Here is a 24,132-nt window from a genome sequence, read left to right as displayed (position 1 = left end):
TTAATTATATTGGCACCAATGGATAATTGGAATTGGCTTCCCATCCCTGGATCCTTAATTACACCTACATGACCCTCTTTTTGATGTGACACATTCACAGTTCAGGGGCTCAGAACATGGCTACCTTTGTTGTCTGTTTTCTTATCACCTTGCTTTCCAGTTGTCTGATTAATAAAGAGCAGTATCTAAGGCCCTTGAATGGTAAAGGAGTGCTTTTGACTTCTGAGTCAGATGAAACCTGAAAGGATGTTTTCTAATACTGTTTTTTTTCCACCCAAGTTAATGTACATTATTAAACACTACTTATAAGGTATGGACTGATAAAATACATGAAAATTTCACCTGTATTGACAGTTGGTGTGAAAGAATGTGGGTTCAGTGTTGTTCCAAATCAGGATTCTCATATTGCTCTTCCTAGTTTTTATAATGTTATAGGTTAAAGCATCTCTATAGGTGAGTATTTACAACTATAATGAATTAGTGATTGGATTTAATAACATCATAGACATATATTGATTAGGTTTTCAAAAGTTCATAGATCAAGTCTAGGGATGTAATCCTAGCTACTCAGGAGGATGATACAGGATTCCAAGATCAAGACCAGGGCTGCGGATTTAGTTCAGTAGTGTCTGCCTGGCAAGGGCAAGGTCATGAGTTTCGATCCCCAGTACCAAAAACAAAACAAAAACATACCAAGTGGTTCAGTGACTAAGTGCTTCTAGGTTCAATCCCCAGTACTGAAAAAAAAAGAACCCACAGACCTAAGTGGTTGAACTAAGTTAGGAATCCAAGCTGGTAGGCATCACCCAGGTAGATCAGTGACCTGAGGAGATGAGTTCTGTGGGTGAAATTGCTGCTGCAGGCAGAAGCTCGATGTAGGTGAACAGAGAAGGGAAGACCATTTAACAGACTGCAGCAAAGGGAATGGTATTAGCATGGTCTTTCAAATACCAGACCTGACTTCTAGTTTTAGCACTAAATGCAATTCATTGGTTTGTCTAACTGAAGACTGGTGAGCTAACAGTCTCATTCATCAACCTATAATGATGTAACCACATCATTTCTGAAAGTGGCTGATGTCCAATGTGACATCTTAAACATCTAACAGGGAGAGTTTTGTCAAGCATTGTAGTCCCAAGGTTCCTTTTGACTAGGTCAGCTTCAGGTCTTCTTGAAGGTTCCTCAGGTCTTCCATCACTCTACCTAGAGAAATGGGGTAATCAGCTCCTGTCTTCCTGGTCCTTGTCACAGTGTCTTCTGGTTCCAGCCATGTCCTCCATCACAGAACTTCTGAGAAGTTACACAGCACTAACCATACTTCTTGCCCAAGGAAGTGGGTGTTTCATCTCTGGACTTTAAACCCTTTTATTTGTTACTATTTTTGTGGTACTGGGGATTGAACCCAATGCCTTTACACTGAGCTGTATCCTCAGCCCTTAAAAAAAATATTTTTTTAAAAATTTGAGACAGGGTCTCATTAAGTTGCCCCAGTGGGGCTCGAATTTGATCCTTCTGGCTCAAGCTCTTTGGTTACTGGATTACGGAGGTGCATCATCATACTAGAATATTAAAATCCTTTACAGAAGGTGGCCTCAAGCACTATTCAGCTCTCCAAGGCCACGAGGTTACAGAAGAGGTCAGAAGTAGCAGTGACCCTAAGGAAATGGTAGGGACCAGTAGAGTGGTGGAACTGGATCGGCTGGAGATCTGGAGACAGACGCGCCCGCGGGAGCCGCAGCACCCTCTGTGGGAGCTCGGCTTCACTCGGCAATTGTTGGAGCCACCGTTCTCCGTTTACGCAGGAGGGGTACGATCCGGTTCAGGGTCTCCGGCGGCTGTGAAGACTCAGCTCGTTCAGAAAAGTGAAGACGGGTAATTTCCAAAAGAAGACAGCCGCTTCCACAGAACAGCCCTGAAAGGGGCTGGAGAGATTAGAAGAAAAGCAACCAGAACCCCACAGAGCCTTCCCCGCAATAGAACGCCGCGTTGCACACTTCTGCAGTGCCAACGATTAACGTGACCAACTCCAGACCCCGTAAGCGAGAGCGATTTCCCCAAAATTCCCTCGTCCCCCTCAATAACGTGCGACGATGGGTGGGACGGACGCGTGCGAAATATGCTCAGGGAAGGATAGCCAATTGCTTCCCCTCCCTGTTCCTCCACTTCCAGTTCCTCCATTCACTTCCTGTCCGTCACTTCCGCTCCTTAGTGTTCATCATCACTTCCGGTCCCTTTCACTGACTCTTCCGACAAAGCGTCAGTGTCCGGCTACAATTGGAATCTTCGGTTCTCGCGAGTGTCGTCGTGGTCCGAGACTGAGAAGCAGCCGGGACTGGGGCTGTGCGGACGCCGGGCAGCGCCCACACCGGCATCATGGTAGGTGGGTACTGGATGATGCTGGGTGCTAGGGGGTGAATGAGGATGGGCTGTGGGCTCTGGGACGCTCGGGGCTGTCATAGATCCAGGCTTCACCTGGGGCTCCTCTTCCCCTCGTTGGCTGGCAAACGGGAAAAAGCGCAACCGCGGGCCTCGGACCGCTTTTGAGTTTGAATTCTGGGAAGCTCTTTAGTTACCCACAGGGAAACTGAGGGACGGAGCGCGAGGACCCGCTCCCAGTCACAGTGCAACACGGTGGCTCGTCGTCGGGAACCAGTCAGATACAGGATGTGAACTGAGTGTGTGATCTTGGCTTGCGTGGCTTGATTGCCTCTTCATCCGACCACGATGTGTAAATAGGAGGAACTTGCAGTGAACTTGGGTATTGTGCATCTTGCCTAATGAGGTCCCCGTTAAAAGCCCAAGGACAGGAACTCGCAAAGTTTGGAGAGGCCTCTAAGGTCATCAGTTCTGGAGTCCTTCATAGTCTTTTCCACAACAGTAATCCCGTTTGGTATTCACCTGTGTGCATATACAAGCTATAGTGATGGAACATGCACAGGCATATACATGACCATATAAGCATTAGTAATGTACACAGGTGGAATAATCGTGTTTGTGTGTTTGTTTGCTTATTGGTAGTGTTGAGGATTGAACCCAGGGTCTCATGCAGCTAGACAAACACTACCACTGAGATACACCTCCAGCGCACCAATACATATTTCTATTAACATAAAAAGATATATAATAAACAATTATATATTACAGGCCAATTACAGGCCAGGGATTTAGCCCAGTGGCATAAGTGCCTGCCTGACAAGCTCGAGGTTCCAAATTCAATCCCTGGTACCAAAATAAATAAGTAAATAAATAAACAATCACAAGAGATTGCATAGCAGGCTAAAGAAGATGTATTGGAAGTGTCTTGCTTGTGACTGTATCCTTAAAAGAGCTTTTCACTGAACAGTAAATGTAAAAAAAAAAAAAAAAAGTTTCTTAATCATGAATATTTTTCTTTCTCTTCCAGGCTCGAAATGCAGAGAAGGCCATGTAAGTATCATTGCATTTTGGCTGAATGTTTTTTGTAACTTAACCACTATAAGAGTCTGTGGTCTTTTTGGTATAGGAGCTGTTTGAGAAGCTATTTCTTTCTCTGTTTTTGTAAACTAGCACCCTCATGTCTATTTTACTCCATTAGGGTTTTCTGACAGCTTGCAGAGCTTATACTGGATGAACTTTTGTTCACCTGTGAATAGTGTGGGAACAATAGCTAGGGCATTCCATGAAGCTAATCTTCTAGTGTGTTACTCATCACAGAGGACTGATGAATTGAATTTTGCAAAGTCCTTACATGCAGTATAATGAACTAGATTCTCAGGTGTTCAAGAACACAAATGGCTGGATGAGAGAGGATAAGGAAGGAATGGGTTAGTGAGATCCTGTTCCCTTCCACCTCCCCATATTACAGTGGAATAGGAATGTAGCTCAGTGTGAAAGGCCTGGATTCAGCCCCCAGTATCACAAAAGGAAGAGGAGGGAGAGGCAGAAGAAGAGAAATTTTGATGGCATGGTAGTGCCTGCCTGCAATTCCAGCTACTTGGGAGGCTGAAGCAGGATGAGTTCAAGGCCAGATTGGGCAATACAGACTCTATGTCCAAAAAAAAGGACTGGAAGTAACTCAGTTATAAGGCACTTGACTAGCATGCATAAGGCATTGTGCTCAATCCTGTTGCAGTCAGAGGTTGCAAGGAGAACAATTACATAGAGGGCACAGCATTTCTAGTATTATTTTATGATGGTCACTCAGAGTTAAATATAAGAAAGTACAGGAGTTAAATACAAGAAAGTACAGGAAATCTGTCCACAACACTAAAGACCTAAAAAATCCAGCCAAGGACCTGAATCCCACAGTAATATCCTGCATGGGTCCACGTGAAGACCTAGAGCCCATGACAGTGCCTCCCATGAGTCCAACTGGAGGTCTAGAGCCCATGATAATGACTCATTTAAGTGTGTTTTATGGATCTGTGCTGGGAAGGCCCAAAGATCAGTGGTGAAAACTAGAAAGGCTATGCCAGTTGAAGGATGTGCCAGTAAGTTGAGGGTTCTGCAGTGGAGCTAAGAACCAGGGGTCCTCTGAAAAATACCACAGCCATCCTCCGAGACAGTGAGGTCCCGAGCTCCTCTGATAGGAGAACAGTTGAGTATGTCTTAAGAAGCCAATGTGACAAGCTTCTGGAGCTTAAACAGCACACATCTTGCCTTCTGGAGCCAGGAAATGATGCTCAATGTAAGGACCAGAACTCCCCTAAAGTGAACCACAGACATTCTCAGCAACAGCATCCCGAGCTCCTCTGATTATAATGGCTGAATTCATGTTGAGGAAGCTAGCCATGATAAGCTCCTCCAAGGGAACCAATGGCTCCAAACAGCAGCAATGCCACACTCTTCCTCCACATCTTTTATGCTGGCAGCTTTCTTCAGGTGGGCCATTACACTCAGCAACATGCTGATTTAGTTCAGCTAGTGTTAAGTTGACCATCAATTTTTTTTTTTTGTCTTAATTTTTTTATCGGTACCGGGGATCGAACTCATGACCACACACTTGCAAGATAGGTGCTTATGCTGCTGAGCTAAATCTCCAGCCCAACCACCAATTTTTAATCTACAACAGTTCCCCAGTACCACTCAAGCCAACCCACAAAGGGCTTTGTAGGCCCTGTTCCCTGAGACATGGAAACCCTAAGGCACTCTGTGGTTTTAGTTTCTTGATTGCTGTTCTTCTGAGTGACGTTATAGTAGCTCTGCCCCTTCCGGAAACTTGTGTGATTAGAAGCCTGATCAGCTCTAATGGTATCTTCTGTGTCCCTGGCAGGACAGCATTGGCGAGGTTTCGCCAAGCTCAGCTGGAAGAAGGAAAAGTGAAGGTGAGTGTAAATCTTCCTGATAGGCTGTGAAGTGTCCAGAACAAGTGCATCACAACTCCTTCCTTGACAGACTTGGAGCCCTGCAACTGCCTGTTTGTCCTTGTTCACATCCAAGTTGAGTTTCCAGTGTTCCTGTGGGTAGCTGAGGCAGTGGACTCACCTGGCTGCTTATTTTTCCATAAAATGATAACTGACTCCCTTGAACATGTCAGCTCTGTCTAATATGGAATAATAGGAAGTGGAACATGGGGGTAGCTGTGCCTTAATGCGAGTGTAGAGTCTTAACTCAAGGGGACCGAGCCAAATTAGGACTTCTAGATATTAGGCTCTGATTATTAATATTATATTTTAATGTTGTACACATGCACACATCTATATTTATGTATGTATATTTGGCCTACATACTGACATCTGTCCTTTCTCAATGTGGTATACATAAACCATGGTCTCTCCATCCCTGGGCGTTTGTGCCATTTCCATTCTTTTATGGTACTATGCCTGCATTTGTTGGATGTTTTCATCTGTCATTGTTTCTTAAGGAGAGAAAAGAGTGAGATTTAAGGGCCAAGAAGGAGAGCTAGTCACTGAAACTTCAAATGTGCTGAGATTGGAGGAGGCATTGGCCTCAGGCTTGGATTTGCCATGTGTGTGTTTGTTTCTGTATGTCTGTGTCACATGAGCTATAGCTAGTCCAGTGGCCACATGTGTTCTTTTGCTTCCTCTTAGGAAAGAAGACCCTTCCTGGCCTCAGAATGTACCGAGCTGCCCAAAGCCGAGAAGTGGAGACGACAGGTGATTTCTGGGTGAATCTAATCTATATAGAAGTAACAAGTCTCTAATTGCTTCTTTTTTTTAATCTAAATGACTCTTAGACCAGAATTCTAAGAAATTCTAATGATCAGGGGTTTTTTGATAATGATTAGTTTTGAAATATAATGCTTTCAGAATTTCAAAAATCATGAAAATGTACTATCCTTGATTTTACAGATCATTGGAGAGATTTCAAAAAAGGTGGCTCAGATTCAGAATGGTAAGTTGACTTTTACTTTGTTTGATTTTTTTCTATGTTTTTGAGACACAGTCTCACTCACTGTGTAGCTCAGGTTGACCATCAACTAATTACATAGCCCATACTAGCCTGGAACTCCTGGCGGTCCTCCTGCCTCAGCCTCCCAAATGCTGGGATCACACACATGTACCATCACACCTTCGTAGCTAACTATCCTTTTAAAGGACTGAGTTCTCAGATGCAGTTACCTTGGTAACTTGAATCTTCTTGCGATGATCTATTGATCATCATCTATTAAGCAAATAATCAGCAAGGAAACATTAGACGTGAACAATACTGCCACCCATGACCTGGTTGATATTTTCTAGAATCTAGTGCCTAACAACATTTCCCCTAGCAAGAATAGTTTTTCTTTTTCTTTTTTTTTCTTTTTCTTCTTCTTCCTCCTCCTCCTCCTTCTTTTTTTTAATTGTCTTTTTGAGACAGGCTCTCAATCTGCAGTTCAGGCCGGCCTTGAGCTTACGTTGTAGCCCAGGATGGTCTCGAACTTGCAGCAGTCCTGCCTCAGCCTCCTGAGTGCTGAGATTACATGCCTTGCTAGTTTTTCATTTTTTAAGAGCACATGTAGGGGCTGGGGATTTAGCTCAGCGGCATAAGTGCCTGCCTTGCAAGCAGGCAGTTGTGAGTTCGATCCCCGGTACCGATAAAAAGGAAAATGACAAACACACACACACACACACACACACACACACACACACACACACAAGCAAACATGTGTAGCTGATTGTGGGTACACACATGTAATCCCAGCTTCTTGAGAGGTGAGGCAGGAGCTTTACAGGTTCAACACCAGCCTGAAAAATAGTGAGCCTCTGTCAGTAATAAAAAGAGTTGGAGATGTAGCTCAGTGATGGAGTACTCCTGTAGCAAATACCACCACACCAAAAAAACTCAACACAGGTGCTGGGGATTTAGCTCAGCGACATAAGCACCTGCCTGGCAGGCGCGAGGTTGTGAGTTCGATCTTCAGTACCGATAAAACAAACAAACAAACAAAAAACAAAACTCAGTATATGCAGCACTCACCAAAGTAAAACATATTCTAGGCTAGAACACATGTTAGCAATATTATTATTATTATTATTATTTATTTATTTTTGGTGCCAGGGATTGAACTCACAGGCACTTATGCCACTGAGCTAAATCTCCAGCCCTAATATTAGTATTATTATTATTAGATATAGAGTCTTGCAATATAGTCCAGGCTGGCACTGAACTATGTAGCCCAAGCTGAACTCAAACTCACAGTGTTCCTCCTGCCTTAGCTTCCTAAGTACAAGGATTATGGCTGAGCACCACCATGTCCAGTAAGCAGATTTAATTAAAATCATATAAATTGTTTTCTTTGATTTTAAAAACAGAAAGTTATCCAGAAAATGAAAAAATAATTCCAGATATTGTCCGATATATTGGCTCACCCCTGTAATACCAGCTGTGGGGAGGCTGAGGCAGGAGGGTTGCCGTGAGTTCAAGGCCAGCCTGACTACATAGTGAGACCCTGGCTAAAAAAAAATTCTAGGCATTGAACTTTATATATGTGGTCACTTGACTTTTTTTTTTTTTAAATCGATACCAGGGATTGAACTAATGACTGCCTGCTTGCAAGGCAGGTGCTTAAGCCGCTGAGCTAAATCCCCAGCCCCAGTTACTTGACTTTTGACAAAGGTAGTAAAACAATTCAGTGGAGAAAAGGATAATAATAAACTTTATCCTTTGTTTGCTTTGAATCAATTTAGGTCATCAAGACAGACCAGGACAGGGCCTCACTATGTAGCCCAGACTGACCTGAACCCATGGTGATCCTCCTGTCTCTGGCTCCCATGTACTGGATTTACAGGTGTGCACCACTACACCTGGCTAGGCATGAACTTCAAAACTAAAAAATAAGAAAATTAATTTGCTTTTTAAAAAAATGGGTGGCAAAATAACTAGGCTTAGTGATAGATTCTTGTAATCACAGCACTATAGGCTGTGGCAGAAGGATTCCAAGTTCAAGCCCAACCTGGGCTTATATTTTTCTTAGTTCCACAACTAGTTTCTTGGCAAAATCTTGTGTCAGGACTGCGAATGAGGCTCAGCACGAAAGCCCTGGGTACAAAGACTTCAATTCTTCTTTTTTTTTTTTTTAAGACTTCAAATTCTTGTTTGTTCCAGATGAGTGGTGACTATAACTGGGAAACAGAAGGCTCCTTGGCAGACATGGTGGTGCATGTCTATAATCCCAGCCATTGGGAGGCTGAGGATAGAGGATTCTATTCTATTGGGAGGATAGAGGATAGAGGATGCTATGAGTTCAAAACTAGCCTGGGCTACATAGTGAAATATTGTCTCAAAAAATAGAAAATGAGGCTCCAGTGCTTGTCCCTTTCTCATGTCAGTGTTTGCAGGAGTCTTGAAAGGAGGTTTAGGGGCTGGGGATTTAGCTCAGCGGCATAAGCGCCTGCCTTGCAAGCAGGCAGTCGTGAGTTCGATCTCTGGTACCGATAAAAAGGAAAAAGACAAAACAAAAAAAAAAAAAAAAAAGAAAGGAGGTTTAGATCTCTAACCTTCTGAAAAAGTGGGAGTGGGACATTGTAAAAAGTATCTTATTTATTTATTTTTGTATCTTTATTTTTACTTGACTTTTTTGTTTGTTTTTGTTTTTTTGAGACTGGGTCTTAATATGTTGCCCAGGCTGGTTTGGAATTCATAGACTCAAGCAATCTTCCTGCCTTGGCCTCCTGAAGACCTGGGGCTACAGGTACACGACACTGTGCCTGACTTTTTTTGTTTGAGATGTTTTTGCTATGTAACTCAGGCTGGCCTCTAACTCACAGGAACTTAGGGTGGCCTTGAACCTTGTGATCTTCCTGCTTCAGACTCCTGAGTGCCAGGACTACAGGTGTGCACTGCCATACCTGGCTTTCATTTTTCATAGTTCCATCAATGGAACTGCAAGATTGTTTCTGTTTCTCTTTCCTCAGTTGCTAGTGAAGATGCTATTTGTTTTAAAGGATTTTTTTCTCCTGTGCTAGTGGGAATGGTGTTTATAAACCTTACTTTTTCATTTATTTGGGTATTGGGCATCTTCATATCCATTTAAATGAGAATTTCATGCAGTATCCCTAAGGAAGAGTGGCCATTCACATTGGAGAGATGATGTTGAATGTAAATGTTGATGTTTATTTAAGGTATACCAGCTTAAAGAAATGTTTCTAACCTTTTGTTTTTCTAGCTGGTTTAGGTGAATTCCGAATTCGGGACCTGAATGACGAGATTAACAAGCTGCTAAGGGAGAAAGGGCACTGGGAAGTCCGGATAAAGGAGCTGGGTGGCCCAGACTATGGGGTAAGCACACTGCATCCCAGTAGGATGAGTGACCAAGCCAGTGAGTCCCAGCCCGGGTCCACTGCCCAGGAGGAGGCCAGGAAGGAATGGACTCCTGTCCCCCATGGCCATGGTCCCCTGCATCCCTTGGGAAGTAGGGCTGCTGCTCACTGGTGTCCTTCCCTGAGGGACCTTCACAGTGTTCCATTCTGTCCCTTTTGGGGGGCTTTTTCCAGTTTGGGTTCACCTTTTCACAGTGGTAACTTTTTTTTTGTTTTTTTTTTGGTACTGAGGATTGAACTCATGATCTTGTGCTTGCAAGACAGGCACTTATGCCACTGAGCTAAATCCCCAGCCCCTAATCGTAACTTTTGATCATATAAATAGTATGTATTCTATTGCAAAAAGAGAAAAAAACATATAAAGAATAAGAAAATATCTTAAAATATCTATACTATATGTATGGTATATGTATTACAGGTATTACTTAGAAGTAATTGCTTATTAGGGTTGGAGATTTAGCTCAGTGGCATAAGTGCCTACCTGGCAAGTATGAGGTCATGAGTTCAATTCCCAGTACCAAAACAAACAAATAAAGAATTGCTGTTAACATTTTTCTACTTGTGTTTCTGAAGTCTTTCCAGGCATTTTCATACATGTTTGTTTTTAGAGATTGGTTCATATTCTGGATACATACTTTGTGCTTGTAACAGTATACCAAGAACATAATTTCCTGCTAATAAGTAATCATTTATTCCATTTTAAAAATGTTTTGAGAGTTCCATTCGCTGGTACCAAAAAGACAAAAAACAGTTTTGAAAGCTGGGTGTGGTGGCACATACCTGCAATCCTGGCACTCTGGAGGCTGAGGCAGGAGGACTACACGTGCTTTTTGTTTTGTTTTGTTCTGTTTGCTTTTGGTCTTTTTGAGACACGGTGTTCAGATTGGCCTTGAACTCACTTTGTAGCTCATGCTGGCCTCTAAATCCGATCAGAACCTCTTGTTTCAGCCTTCTGAGAACTGGGATTACAGGCCAGGGATACCATGTTTTGCAATGGATTACAAATTGATCCCAGCTTGGGCAGCTTAGCAAGACTATCTTGAAATTTTAAAAATTAAGATAATTTTTAAAGAGTTATTTATCAAAGTTGTTGGGGGCTGGGGTTTTAGCTCAGCGGCATAAGCACCTGCCTTGCAAGCAGGTGGTCATGAGTTTGATCCCTGGTACTGATAAAAAGTTCAAAAAAAAAAAGTCATTTATCAAAGTTATGTAAGGTTCCATACTATAGTGGTACCTCACTTCATGAATTTTAATTCTTTCCGTGTTTTTGGATGCAAACCAAATTGGTCATGAACTGAATCAAATTTCCCCAAGGTCAACAGTGAACGGAACCATTGAATTTGATTTGCTTCTCCTCAACTCGTTTTGCAGCCAGAATTGTAGAAAGAGTTAAGTTCACATTCACAAATGTAATATAGGGATGATAAGGACTTCCAAAAATCCCAAATAATGTAAGGGAAAAATAACTCCTAACCTGCTAGATATCTAATATATGCCAAATCCATGTTCTCTAAAAATCAGAGAATGAATTCTAGGAACAGCGGAGAATAGGAGTAGGAAAGGAAATGTTACCTGGATGTGGTGGTACATGCCTGCAATTGTAGCTCTGTGAGTTTGAGGCCTTCCTGGGCTACATAGTGAGTTCGCTAGCCTGAACCATATAGCAAGACATAGGATCAAAAAACTCAAAAACCAAACAAACAAACAAAAGCAAGTGTTTATTGAGAGAAAGATAGCTTCTAAGGATGAAGGGGTCCCAAGTGGGTGGCCCTGGGGGACACTGCTCCTCAAGGGAGTTCTACAGAGCAAAGTCCCAAGGTGAGGCAGATATAATGTGGGCCAATATTATAATCAACTAATAAAATTACAAGTATAGTTGCTTAGGTAACACTGACCCAGTGGGAAATCACAAGGTGGGCATGAGATGGGACAAAGCTATGGTCAACCAATAAGATTATGAGTATAATCACTTAGGTAATATTGATTAAATGGAGATCAAATGGGGAAGCAAGGCATATAGCAAGGTACATGGAGCAAACAAATGTGATTTCCTTATCTGAGTGTTTTATTTGTTTGCTACTGATTCATTTAGCTAATTTGTAATTTTTTTAAACTGTTGTCACTTCTTGTGCTGAGTATTTATCTAAGTCAGTATAAGAATTTTATAAAGACATGAGTTTTAGGGGATAAGAATTAGAATGCATCAGTGAATGTGCCATAATTTACTTAAGTCTTATTGTTAGATATTGAAGAATTTTTTTTTTTCTTTTGAGACAGGGCATCACTGTGCAGTTCAGGCTGGCCTTGAACTCACTTTGTGGTGTAGGCTGGCCTCGAACTTGCAGTGATCCTCCTCCCGTGTGCTAGGATTCCATGTACATAAATATTTTCCATGTTTAATATTATTTGAAGTATATTTATAGAAGTGGAAAGAAATAGCAAGTTTATGTACCAGATTCATTTTGTCTTTTTCCCTCCCAATAAGAAAGTTGGCCCTAAAATGCTGGATCATGAAGGGAAAGAAGTTCCAGGAAACCGAGGTTACAAGTACTTTGGAGCAGCAAAGGATTTACCTGGTGTTAGGGAGCTCTTTGAGAAAGAACGTAAGTAACTCAGGCTTTTGAAGGTTTTCACCTCTAACTTGGTAACCAAGTTGTTATGGAAAGCAGGATACCAGACTTTTTCAGATACTGTAGGAACTAACTGTACACTCCTGAAGAGATGGAAAAAGCCTTTTATTTGACTAATCTGGCTTAAGAGAAGCTTGCACTTTGTAACTTCTGAGCCCCAGAGGCAGTGTTGCAAAGGTTTTTATACAGTTTGTGGTAGAAAAAAGATGAGAACCAACAAAGACAGTTACTTAAAAACGACAAGTTTATAACTTTGGCCATCTGGTCATCCTCAAAAATAGGAATCTAACCAAGGACAAGAGAGGTGGGGATGGGCACCGCAAATTAGGAAGTGAAGTCCCAGTACTCGAGGAAGGAGGAGGAGGCACAGAAGGGAGGCTCCAAGCATCCACAAGTTAGAGAGCTGCTGTGGAACTGCTGTAGTGTCAAAGTGAAGCCTAGGCAGGAGGAGGAAGTGGGCCAATAGGATCACTCTTTAAAATGGACCATTTAACAAAATAAAGTGTGAGTAATTTACTATATGCTAAATGCTTTTCTGATATTATTTCTTTTTCTTTTTCCTCTTTCTCTTTTCTTTTGTGACAGGGTCTCACTGTGTAGTCTAGCCTGGCCTAGACCTTGTGATGATCCTCCTGCCTCAGGTTCCTGAGTGCTTAGATTACAGTTGTGTCCACCATGCCTTGCTTTCTGCAGCAGCTCTGGAGTTCTTTTTCTTCGGTGTCTTTAGTTGGGTTGTCGTGCCTACCTTGATGTCCTGACTTAATTTAAAATGTTTATCTTGGGGCTGGGGATTTAGCTCAGCGGCATAAGTGCCTACCTTGCAAGTGCATGGTTGTGAGTTCGATCCCTGGTACCAATAAAAAATAAATAAATAAATAAATAAAATAAAATATTTATCTTTATGGTCATCTTGACTTTGGGGAAGAGCCAGAAGTCACAGGTGGGAGCTGAGGATTTAGCTTAACGGTGTAAGTACCTGCCTGGCAAGTGTGACATTGTGAGTTCGATTCCAGGTACCAAAAAAAAAAAAGTCACAGGTTGCCCGTTCTGGTGAAAGAGGTGGAATGAGGACACAGCATCATATTTTTATGAGCTTCCTTTCTGTTGATGATGCTTGGCAGCAGCATTCACCATAATTTGGATCCCACTTCATAAAGACACTCAGGAAAGAGGACTCCGGAGCTGTTTCAGAAAGTGACAAGAGCAGTGAGGTTAATGTGCTGGAAATGAAAGAGAAGGATTTTGTTTTATTTTGTGACAGGATCTCAGTATGCAGTTCAGGCTGGCCTTGAATTCCTCATGTAGCCCAGGGTGGCTTGGGAGTCATAGCAAATCTCATGCCTCAGGCTCCTGAGTGCTGGAATTATAGACATACATCACCTTGCTTGTCAGCAGTGTGTTTTTCTGTGATATACTTCTGAAAACTTAAACGTGGACTGCATATTTTGATCAAACTTTTGTGTACTGTCTGACTGCACGGTGCTATGGGAGAAGGGTGGGCTCAAGTGTCACTGTAACCTAGAAATGAGCTAAATTGCCTCTGTTTCCTCTAGCTCTTCCTCCTCCCAGAAAGACTCGTGCTGAGCTCATGAAGGCGATTGACTTTGAGTACTATGGTTACCTAGATGAAGATGATGGTGTCATTGTGCCTCTGGAGCAAGAATATGAGAAGAAACGTAGGTCTCTGGGTGTCTCAAACAGGACACCCTCTGCTTTTTCTCCTTTGAAAACTGTTTCGAGGAATACATTTGGCAGAAGGCTATTTTCCTTCCTGCTAATTCAGGTCCTCAGAGGTCTTAGAACTCTGGGCTGTGAGTCAATCCCAGATGACAAGTGAGTCGATCAGTGTGGTGCTGCCCTGGGGAAGCTGCAGGGCTGCCACTCCCTGCCTTAGGTGCAGCAGAGGGCTTTCAGGTGCAGAATATGGTGTGCGGGTGCTAGTCTGAACAGCGCTGGGTGACCTAGGACTTTGGAAGCAAGTCCTGGGTGTGGAGCTCCTTCCCAGCTTGCTGGGGCCTCCATTTTTTTTTTTCCTTTTTTCTTTTTCTTTCTTTTTTTTTTTTTTTTTTTTGGTACTGGAGATCGAACTCAAGACCACACGCTTGCAAGGTAGGCGCTTATGTCACTGAGCTAAAGCCCTGGATTTTTTCCCCTTTTTCAGTTTTTTTTTTCCCTTTTGTACCAGGGATCAAATGCATAATCTCATGGCTGCCAGACAGGCTCTTGTGCTGCTGAGCTAAATCCCCAGCCCCTCTTTCTTTTGAGTTTTAAGCATCTCTCTGTAGCCCAGTCTGGCCCTGAACTTGTGGTCCTCTCACCTCGGCTTCCCAAATACTAAAGCATGTAACTATCCATGACTCTCCTTTTCATGTGGGTGTGTCTGAAAGCCCCTCAGCTGGCCTTGGGAGTATTGAGGGGACAGTCCCTGAAAAGGTGTTGTATAATGACTTAAAGCTAGAGTATTGTGGAACCAGACCTCGTTCCCAGCCACGTCCTGGCTCAGGGCAGAGTGAAGGCAGCTCTTTCCAGAGCACTGTTTTGGCCTTTCCTTCAGAGATGTGATTGCAGCTCCTGTCTCCCTGTCTGCAGTAAGAGCTGAGCTAGTGGAAAAATGGAAAGCAGAGAGAGATGCTCGGCTAGCAAGAGGAGAAAAGGAAGAGGAGGAAGAGGAGGAGGAGGAAATCAACATCTATGCTGTCACTGAGGAGGAGGTACTAACATGGGTCCTGGCTTGGTGCAGAGACCAGTGTTTGGGTTCAACGCCAGCACCCTCCCAATGGGATGGCTGTGAAGATCAATGTTCAGGATCAGGGAGGGTCCAGGGAAGGAGGGAAAGGATGGCCATGGGAATCACTGTCAGCTGTGCTTTGCACCAGGGATGGCATCCTTTCTGCTTTTGATTTGTTTTGTTTTGTTCTGAGACAGGATCCTACTATGTAGCACAGGTTGGCCTTTAACTTTCAGTAATCTTCCTACCTCAGCCTCCTGAGTGCTGGGATTACAGAAGTTTATCACCCTGCCTGACCCTTCCTGCCATCTTAACAATTAGTGAAGCAGAGTGGGCTTTAGAACACCATATTCCAGGTTTCAGCCCCAGCCTCACTCAGCTATTCAGATGGTGCTGCCAGTGGTTCCTCTGTGCCCAGCATCTCCATTTCCAGATGGAGACAGAAAGGACCCACAGAAACTCACAGCTAGGAGGAGCTGGGCTCCAGGCTTCCAAGCAGGCCCAGCATGTGGAGGCCTGGAGTGTGGACAGCACCCTGCGGGTCTACTCCATTGTTCCAAGATAGGGGAGGGACACACACACACACACACACACACACACACACACACACACAAGCAGCTGTGAGAGGGGTAGTGGCTCAGTGAAGGTCACATGTCACAGTGAGGACTGGAGGTTCCACCACAGCGGGGCTTAGGCAAGGATGGTGTGTGGCCTAGGAGGTTTCCCTAGGTCCTCTGTAGCAAGTGTTTGATGAGTGACTATATGAGCCAGGCTCATGCCGGGTGCAGGGGCACAGCCACCATCCAAGCTCAGGTGTAGCACACGGTTGTAGGGGACCAGTGCAGCCTGAGATCAGGAACTGAGGGGAATAAAGCAAGTGGTAAGCAGGCAAAGGGAGTATATGCTCCATGCTGAGGGACACCAAGAACAGGGAAAGGACAGACAAACAGAACAGACAGATGGGCCCTGGGAAACATGAGTGACTGTGTATGGTCGAGCGCCCTGGAAACAGAGTTGTCCTCATTGAGCAATAGAAATCATTTTCTTTTCCTTTTTCTTCAGAAACAACTGCAGACATCTAGGTCATTGCAGAGCTAGTTTCCAGAGCTCCCACGGGCCTTTCCCTGTTTCCCCAGTGGCTATACCATGTGTAACTTAGTGCAACAGCAAAGCCTGACATTATCCTCAGCATGATGAGTGAGATCTGTGGCTTTTATCGGGGATGGGACTGTCTCCTCTGCAGTGGACACAGACCTGCTTCCTGGGCACAGAGTGGCTCTTGTTGCTCCCTTCTTGTCACACCTCCTCACCTCTGCATCCTCATCCCCACAAACTCTTTTCTGCTCTCTGTCTCTGTAATTCTGTCATTTCAGGACAAAACTAAAAATAAGAGTGGCTGTACAACCAGTTTTGAATCCTCCCAAGGGTCAATTTTGATGATGGTTGTTACTTGCCACAGGATACTGTTGAGACCTATCCACTGTGGAGTTCAGATTTCCTCCTTTTTACCACTGAGTGGTCTGCCATTTGCAGAAATTCGAGCAGGTCTGGAGTATAAGGGTCACGGGGCAGTGCCAGGGCTAGAACAGAAGTGAAGTTCTTCCTGAAGGGGCTTCATTTTCCAATCTCTGGTACTGCAGTTTGACTTGTTGCTGACCTTTAAATACCCAGGGAATCACAGGTACTGTTGTGTCTGATGTTTGTGGGTTATATTTAGAGTCCAGTGTGGGGCTCTAATGGATAGGGTTGCTGTGAAGTTTCTCTTGCCATGCTTTTGTTGAGTGTCTTAGGGGAATAGAATTACTAGGTCCCAGGGTGTGGTGTGTTTAATGGTTGTAGATACAATTGTTTTCCCAAACTGCTGAGCCAGTTGTGGTGCAAGCTTGTCAGCCTGACACTCAGGGCTGTGAATGTGGCTCAGTGGTAGAGTTCTTGCCTTGCATGCACAAGGCCATGGGTTTGATCCACAGTACCACAAAAACAAAACAAAATCCTGGCACTCAGGAGGCTAAATCAGAAGATCTCAAGTTAAAGCCCAGGCTGGGCAGTTTAGCAAGACCCTATATATATATTTAAAAAAAAAAAAAAAAAAAAAGGGTAAAAAACCTCCAAAGTCCTCAAACTGATCACACTCCTACCAGTACCTTAGGAGAGCTTCCCTCTGGCAGCCAGAATGGGGCAAGACCATGTTGGCACCTGGCATGGAGCCCAGCCAACAGCAGACTCTCATGTTATTTCCTTGGTTATTAGTAATCATCTGTAGCCTTTTGGTTAATCTTACTTATTTTTGTGGACGTCTTTCAAATTTAAATTTTAGAACATAGGCAATAAAAGTCACAAGTTTCCAAAGCATTGTACTCTTCTCCCTGTTCCCTGTCTTCCCTGTTGTCTGCTGTTGGTTTCTGTTCTTTTCTCTCCGGGACAGGAGGTGGCATAAAGCATGAGTGTTTCGTCACTTTTCATGTTTAATAATGTGTCTTGGGCATCCCCTGTGGAAGTACAGACCTCTCGTTCTCTTTTTTTCCTGACAGCTGTAGGGTGGCACCATTTTATAGAGGTGCCATTGATAGTGTTGCAGGTGCCTTGCAATGGCCATACTTTTTCTTTTTGCAGTCCGATGAGGAAGGCAGCCAGGAGAAAGGAGGGGAGGATGGGCAGCAGAAGTTCATCGCTCATGTGCCAGTGCCGTCACAGCAGGAGGTAGGCTAGAGGTTGCCAGCTGCCCAGGAACAGGAGCTTGCTCCTCTGGAACAGGTTGTGCTCAAGAGGGTGGAACCCCAGAAAGTCAGATGTTCCTGGTGGTGGGGAGTTGTGGCTCTTAGAGGCCACCTGGGTGTGTGAATCATACTTCTCAGTGATACCCTGGGGACTCCCTCTTGGAGGGACTCCAGGCCGAGGATTGAGCCCAGTCTCTGCTGCCTGCAGATTGAGGAGGCCCTTGTGCGAAGGAAGAAAATGGAACTGCTCCAGAAGTATGCAAGTGAAACCCTGCAGGCCCAGAGTGAAGAAGCCAAAAGGCTCTTGGGCTACTAGGACAAGCCAGCTACTCCTTGGAGTCTGAAAATCCAGTGGGCGGCTTGCTATCCCTGAGGCATTCCTGCCTACATGGCCACCCCAGCTGCGGTCAGGCCGCTGGCACCTGGAGGCCCTGCTTCTTTTTCATCTTTTATCCTTCTCGTCTTTCTTGCCTCCAGGGCTGATCCGAGCCCGAGCACAGGGCTCTTGTCTTCTGCCTCCCATTAGGCTGTCGTCAACTTTTTTACTGATGATTTATTTTGACCTGTGTGAGTTGTCTTATGAACCCATTTCTTTTTATTTTGGCCTGTGTTAACTACCATATGAACTCATTTTATTTTGGATATAAAAGATTGCCTTCTGGCTGCCTATTAAGCATTTTGTTTTGCCTCATACTGTGATTTTGAAGAGAGAAGAATCAACTAATGGCCAACATGAAGCTGGGTGTGGGGGCCTTCCCCTGTTACCCTAGCACTCAGGAGGCCCTGAGAATCGCTGCAAGTTCAAGACCAGCCTTGCCTAGTGAGTTCAAAGCCAGTTGCACTACATGGTGAGACCCTGAGTCATACCAAAGGCAAATAAAAATTAATTTTTCTAAAAGGATACTCTTTTTTCTGCAGAACTGAGATGATATGTCAGCCTTGAGCCCATTGTTTGGGGTCAGTGGCCTGAGTTGCTCCACAATGCTGGACACTGCCCTACTTCTCCACCAGCCTTCTTCCTGGAGGGCTGGAATATTGACTTTGCAACTTCTGCACTGTAATCTGTTCTGCAGAGAACCATTTTTATTAAAGATTTTTTGTAATAAAAGAAAACTGCCATGCCTTCTTCCTGGGGTGATTATCCTGAGGGAACATGAGGTCACCCACAGGGATGCTCTCTGACACAAGCACAGAACATATCCTGGGCTCCAGCAGGGAGTGGAGGCCCCCATGGGCTCCTGTGTTGGCCTGTGTGGTTGTCCATGCTGGACATGTAGGAGTCCTGAGGTCACTGAGCTGGGTCTTCACTGTTGAGTGAGGACCTAGTGCAGAGGCTGCAGGCCTGAGTGGTCCTGGGCTTGGGCCTTGTACCTTATAGCATTGTGGAAGCATCTTGATGCTCTTTGTTAGGGCCAGGTGACTGTCTCTTGAGTGTGGGGCACTGACTTGGGCTGTTGGGAAATGGGAGCTCCTGGCTTGGAGAAGTGCATCCCGCAGCAAGAGTGTGTTTTTCTTGCTGGAGTGGCACAGACAGGGATAAAAGTGCTGTGTGGAGCTGCAGGTGGTTGTGCCCAGATAGCTGTCTAGCAGCAGGCCATGTTGGCTCCCTCTCTTAAGGAACCTTACACTGCAGTAACTAGAAATGTTCTGAGGGAGGAAGAACCTAGTTTTTGTTGACTTGCTCCAGGAAGCTCCCTTCCTAAAGGACTGTCCAAGTCCCAACCCTGAGCCGAGCCTTGGGTAGATGTGCAGAGAGGAGGGAGAAGTCCAGGAAGGAGGGAGAAGTTCAGTGGTAGACAGGCCAGGCTCTGGGGTGCATCACCTAGCCTATGGCTCCCTGGAGTAGTAAGCTCATGAGTGAGCTTCATAGGGGCTTTGAATAAGTTCTGGGATCCAGCCTCAGTTTTCCTGTTCTGAGGTCCAGGACTGGAGTCCCAGCAGTAGTGGACTGTAGGCAGAGGCATCAGAGGGCCTGAGGACACTGTCCAGGTCTTTGTAGGGTGGGGTAGGGGTTGACTCGGGCATGGCAGACTTCAGGTCCAGTCATGGACAGAAAGGAGAACCCACAGGCAGTAACACTTCCTCACATATGGAGTAAGGCAGAAGATTCTCACATCACACATTCTTGGTCCCTAGATGAGATAAGCCCTAGAGCAAGTCTATCCTGCACAGTAAGGGCTGCAGAACTCCAGTGTCTTCCCCCAAGTCTCATCAGGGCCTCTTGGGTCCTACTTTGGGAAAAACAGGCTTGGAGTGGAGCAGCACCCAGCTGGCCATCTTACAAGTCTCCCATGTGTTGACCCAGAGGGCCTGGAACAGAGGGAAGTTCTCAGCTGGCCTCCAGCCAAGCCTGAGGACAGTAGGAAAGCTGTCAGCATAGGTGTGATCATTGGGAGTGAATGTGGTCAATTGGGCCCAGCTAACCAGGCTTGGTTTAATTTACAAAATCCAGTGACTTATGTTAGCTTTGGCTCTGCCTGCAGTATCAGAAAGGCGACTTTTCCTCTTATGTTAGCTTTGGCTCTGCCTGCAGTTTCAGAAAGGCGACTTACTTCCTTCCCCTCACCTCCCCACCCATCCTCTGTCCTCTGGTGAGGCTGTGCAGTCTCCCTCCTGGCTCAGCCCATTCTCCCAGTCCTCCTTCCCCTCACCCCCAGCCCCTGTCCAGCAGGGAGCTGAAACCCATCCTATTCGGTTTCTACCCAGTGGCTCCTGGGAGGGGACATGCTGGGGCCTGATCCCCTGCACACTGGCCCACTTCCCCTGCCTCCTTGGTGCTGGGACAGGTAGGGCACTTGGGGGCCCGTGTTGGCTCCTCCCCATCTGCCCCGCTGAGGGGTGCAGAAGGCTCTCTCCCAGAGCTGACTTGAGCCGGTGCTTTGTTGTTCCACTGGATACTTCTGGGCTACAACTCACTGGGACCTTAAAACTACTGCAATCTCTTTGGCCTTAAAGCAAAGGTAGAGGGCTACTCTAGAGTCCCTCTGGTGGGCTGATCTGGGAAGGATGAAAAGGCTCTGCAGGTTTAGAGGGGACAGGGGGTATTGCTTGTTGGCATGCATTTCTTGGGGGCTCTCCTTGGAGTGGTCTGGGAAGCAAGATTGTGTGAGATCACTTCTCCCCAGGCAGACCAAATGGAGTTAGGGCTGTGTCTGGACTAGGGAGGAAGCCAGGGCAGCCTTGTGGAACCACCTAGTCCTGGTCTGGGGCTGGCAGAGGGATTCCAGGGCACAGTAGAGTTGGATGAGAGGTGCCAAGAGGCAGGTGGCCTGCATATGGTGGGTCAAGGTCTCTATTGTGAGATCACCCTTACCAGAGGCTGAAGGAGGGGATTCATTTGTTCCCGTGTTTGTGACATTTTGAGACGTGGGAGGGAAGGGAAAGCAGTTGCCTGCTGCTGTTTTGCCTACCAGGTATGCTGAGGGCCACTTCCTGTTGCATAAGGCTGTACCAGCCTCCTGCACTTGGATCTCCAGTGCTACGGCAGAATTCTAGGTGTTGTTTGCCACTTTCAGTTTTCTAAGTGTTTTTCCATATTCATGACACAGGGCCTGTGGTTGGTGTCTAGTCATCTTTTTGATGACTTTTTATGTTGTTGTTTTTTTTTTTTTTTTTTTTTTAGTTCAGGCCTCAGTTGTGTTAAGGACTACCCTTTAGCTATGTAGCCCAGGCTAGCCTTGAACTCATGACGTTCCTTCTGCTTCAGCCTCCTAGGTGCTAGGATTACAGGTGTGCGCCACTATGCCCAACTGTCCAGCTGTTTGTTTGTTTTTTAACCGACAGCCTTATTTGTGGGGAGAACCGGAGGTCAGACTCATGACCCTATGCTTGCCAAGCCAGGGCCTTATTTTTATTTTGAAATAGGATCTTGCTAAGTTACCCAGGCTGGGTTAGAACCTGCCATCCTTCTGTCTGTCCATTTTTAACAACTGTAGATAACGCATTATTTCAAATCTGGGGCATTAAAGGAGACTTCTTAAGTATTTTAAACTACCCCATTTCACATGAATATTATTCAGCTTCAGATACAGTGCTATTGCTCTTCATGAACTTACTACCTAAAGACAGGAGACACATTTTTGTTGTTGTTTGTGTTTTGCTTTGTTTGGTACCAGGGATTGAACTCATAACCTCACATTTGCCAGGCAGGTGTTTGTGCTGCTGAGCTGTATCCCTAGCTCCCACATTTTTTAAAAAGTTTTCCTGAGGTATAATTTATATACTATGGTGGACATGGTAGCTTATTCCTATAACCCAAGCACTTGAGAGGATGAGGCAGGATGATTGCCACAGGTTTAAGGTCAGCCTGGGCTACATAGTGCGTTCGAGGCTACCCTGAATTTCATACTGAGACCTTGCCTCCAAAAAGCTACTTTTTATATACCATAAAATCTACTTTGTAAGTATACATTTTGATGATTTTTAATATTTCCTGAGTTTGTAAGCCCTACCACAGTCCTTTCAGGTTGTTTCTAGTATCTAACAGAGGAGAGGGAGCCTGGATGACAAAAATCTAGGCCCAGTGCCATAGGTGGTGGTGCATTCCTATAATTCCAGCAGTGGGGAGGCTGAGGCAGGAGAATTGATGCATGTTCAAGGACAGCCTGAACTACATATTGAGACTGCCTCAAAAAAAAACTCCTTGGGGGATGGAGGGAAGAGGTAAAAATAACTGAAATGTGTTATGTACAGGTACCAATCTCCTACAGTAAATGTAATCATTATATACTGCAAACATGTACTAATAAAAGTTTCAAAGAAAAAAAGAAATCCAGGCCCAGACCAGGCTTTCCCCCACTTTGCTCTGCATGAAATCCAGGCTGGGTATTGTCGGGGACAGGTGTCCACTCCCAGGGACTCATCCCAGCCCTGGCCCAAGTCTGTCTCCTGGACCAAGACACTGTGCACCAGGCACTAAGTGACCACTCGAGCCTGCGCCATGCCTGCCTGACAGCCATCCCCAGTGTATGGAGACCCTCAGCCTGGGAATGAAGGGAGACATTTCCTGCTACCGCAGCAGACAGCAGAAGGCTTTTCAGGGTCCCCTGGGGCTTGCTGTGCTACCTGTGAGAGTTTCCCAGAGGATGGAGTTCGCCATTAGGGGACAGACAGCTGTCCTGCCCTCACTGAGTGGCCTTGCCTGCTCCTGCCTGTCCCCTGAAGCTGGATAGGGTCCTTTGCGACCCTGGAAAAGGACCCATCTCTTCCCCCTGGGTTTCAGTTGCTGTGTGCCCTGAGAAAAACCTGTAGTCCCACAGCAGTGTCGGGCCAACGCCAGACTACTCGGAGTAATCATGCAGTTACAGGAAACACATGTGCCACAGGCCTGACAGGGCGAGTTCACAACTGAATCCCCCTCCCTCCTGGCTTTGGGGGTCGGGTCCCATTTGATCAAGTTAAATCTTTAACTGTTTTTGGAAAGGGTCTCGCCATGTAGCTTAGGCTGGTCTTGTAGCTTAGATGATCTGATTGCCTCAGCCTCTAGAGGCTAAAAACTCTCGGCTTCTAAGAGATAAACTGATCTCATCTCTCTGAGGACCCCTGGCTCCCGAGTCAACTCAGGAGCCCCGTCTCCAGCTCTGGTTCTAAGCTGGGTCCTCAGCCTGTGCCCACAGTCCAACCAAGGCCAGCCTTTCGTGAGCACCAGGGCAGCATCTCCTGGAAGTGCCCTTGTGCACCTGGCTGACGGAGGAACTGAGCGGGCAGAGGACAGAGAGAGGGAAGGACCACTGGATGGAGCGAGAAGCGGGGCGCAGGCGGGAACTTTGGGGGCTCTGAGGGAATTGGGGGCGGGGCGACGAGGGTGGGGAGAGCCTTCTGTGGGCGGGAGTACGCGTGGCTAAGGGGGGGCGGCGGATTTCCTTCCCGGATGCGGCGCGAAGGGCGGGGCCGGGTGGGGGCGTAACGTGGGTGTCGGGGAGGAGTTGAAGGCGGTGCAACCGTTGCGCTCGGAGTGCTGAGGGACGACTAAGGACTAGGGATCAAGGTGCTGGGGGCGGAACCGAGGGGATGTCCTGAGGGAAGGCTCCGGCGCTCGGGGCGGGGCGGAGAGCCGAGCTGAGGGAGCGCTGGCGGGCCGGGGGCGGAGTCAGGTGCTGAGGGCGGAGTCAGAGTGCTGAGGGCGGGCCCGGGAAGTCCCGAGGGGAGGCTCGCGCGCTCTGGGCGGGGCCAGGCGGGCTGAGGGAAGCTCACCGGGCTGAGGTGCCTCCGGGCCATTCTGACGCGAGGCGAGCAGTTCGCGAGCGGGCGCGGAGGGCCGGGTTGGGTCGGGTCGGGTCGGGTCGGGTCGGGTCGGGTCAGGCCGGGCTGGGCTGGGC

The 24,132-nt window shown here is 46.0% G+C and overlaps 2 protein-coding genes and 1 long non-coding RNA gene across 4 annotated transcripts in view; 2 read left to right on the top strand and 1 right to left on the bottom strand.

The window, feature by feature from the left end:
• Window positions 1-448: 448 nt before the first annotated feature.
• Window positions 449-18,928, top strand: Isy1 (ISY1 splicing factor homolog). 2 transcript variants are annotated; one of them, XM_023561934.2, is made up of 12 exons: window positions 449-2,035; window positions 2,210-2,380; window positions 3,404-3,426; window positions 5,252-5,303; window positions 6,030-6,095; window positions 6,291-6,333; window positions 9,587-9,699; window positions 12,226-12,343; window positions 13,924-14,046; window positions 14,960-15,081; window positions 17,712-17,798; window positions 18,024-18,928. In XM_023561934.2, coding segments are annotated over exons 3-12 (834 nt in total). In that variant the 5' UTR covers window positions 449-2,035; window positions 2,210-2,380; window positions 3,404-3,424; the 3' UTR covers window positions 18,132-18,928. The 2 variants fall into 2 exon arrangements, with proteins under 2 accessions (XP_023417702.1, XP_003462820.2); XM_003462772.5 differs by having other exon boundaries at window positions 463-2,035; window positions 2,210-2,376.
• LOC134473604 (uncharacterized) lies at window positions 12,592-24,132 on the bottom strand. The gene is made up of 2 exons (XR_010043923.1): window positions 24,008-24,132; window positions 12,592-13,552 (listed from the first exon to the last, which is right to left on the bottom strand). It is a non-coding gene; the product is annotated as an uncharacterized LOC134473604 (long non-coding RNA).
• Rab43 (RAB43, member RAS oncogene family) overlaps window positions 23,907-24,132 on the top strand; it is a 41,758-nt gene continuing 41,532 nt past the window's right edge. The window contains exon 1 of the mRNA XM_003462760.5: window positions 23,907-24,042. The gene's annotated coding sequence lies outside the window, so the exon portion shown is untranslated. The remainder of the gene's footprint in view (window positions 24,043-24,132) is intronic.

The sequence above is a fragment of the Cavia porcellus genome, unplaced genomic scaffold (assembly GCF_034190915.1).
Source record: "Cavia porcellus strain 051 isolate PalLab524CR breed Dunkin Hartley unplaced genomic scaffold, mCavPor4.1 scaffold_27, whole genome shotgun sequence".
Classification (NCBI taxonomy): domain Eukaryota; kingdom Metazoa; phylum Chordata; class Mammalia; order Rodentia; family Caviidae; genus Cavia; species Cavia porcellus.
The sequence above is the reverse complement of the archived record's forward strand: the minus strand, read 5'-3'. Positions and strand labels throughout refer to the sequence as shown.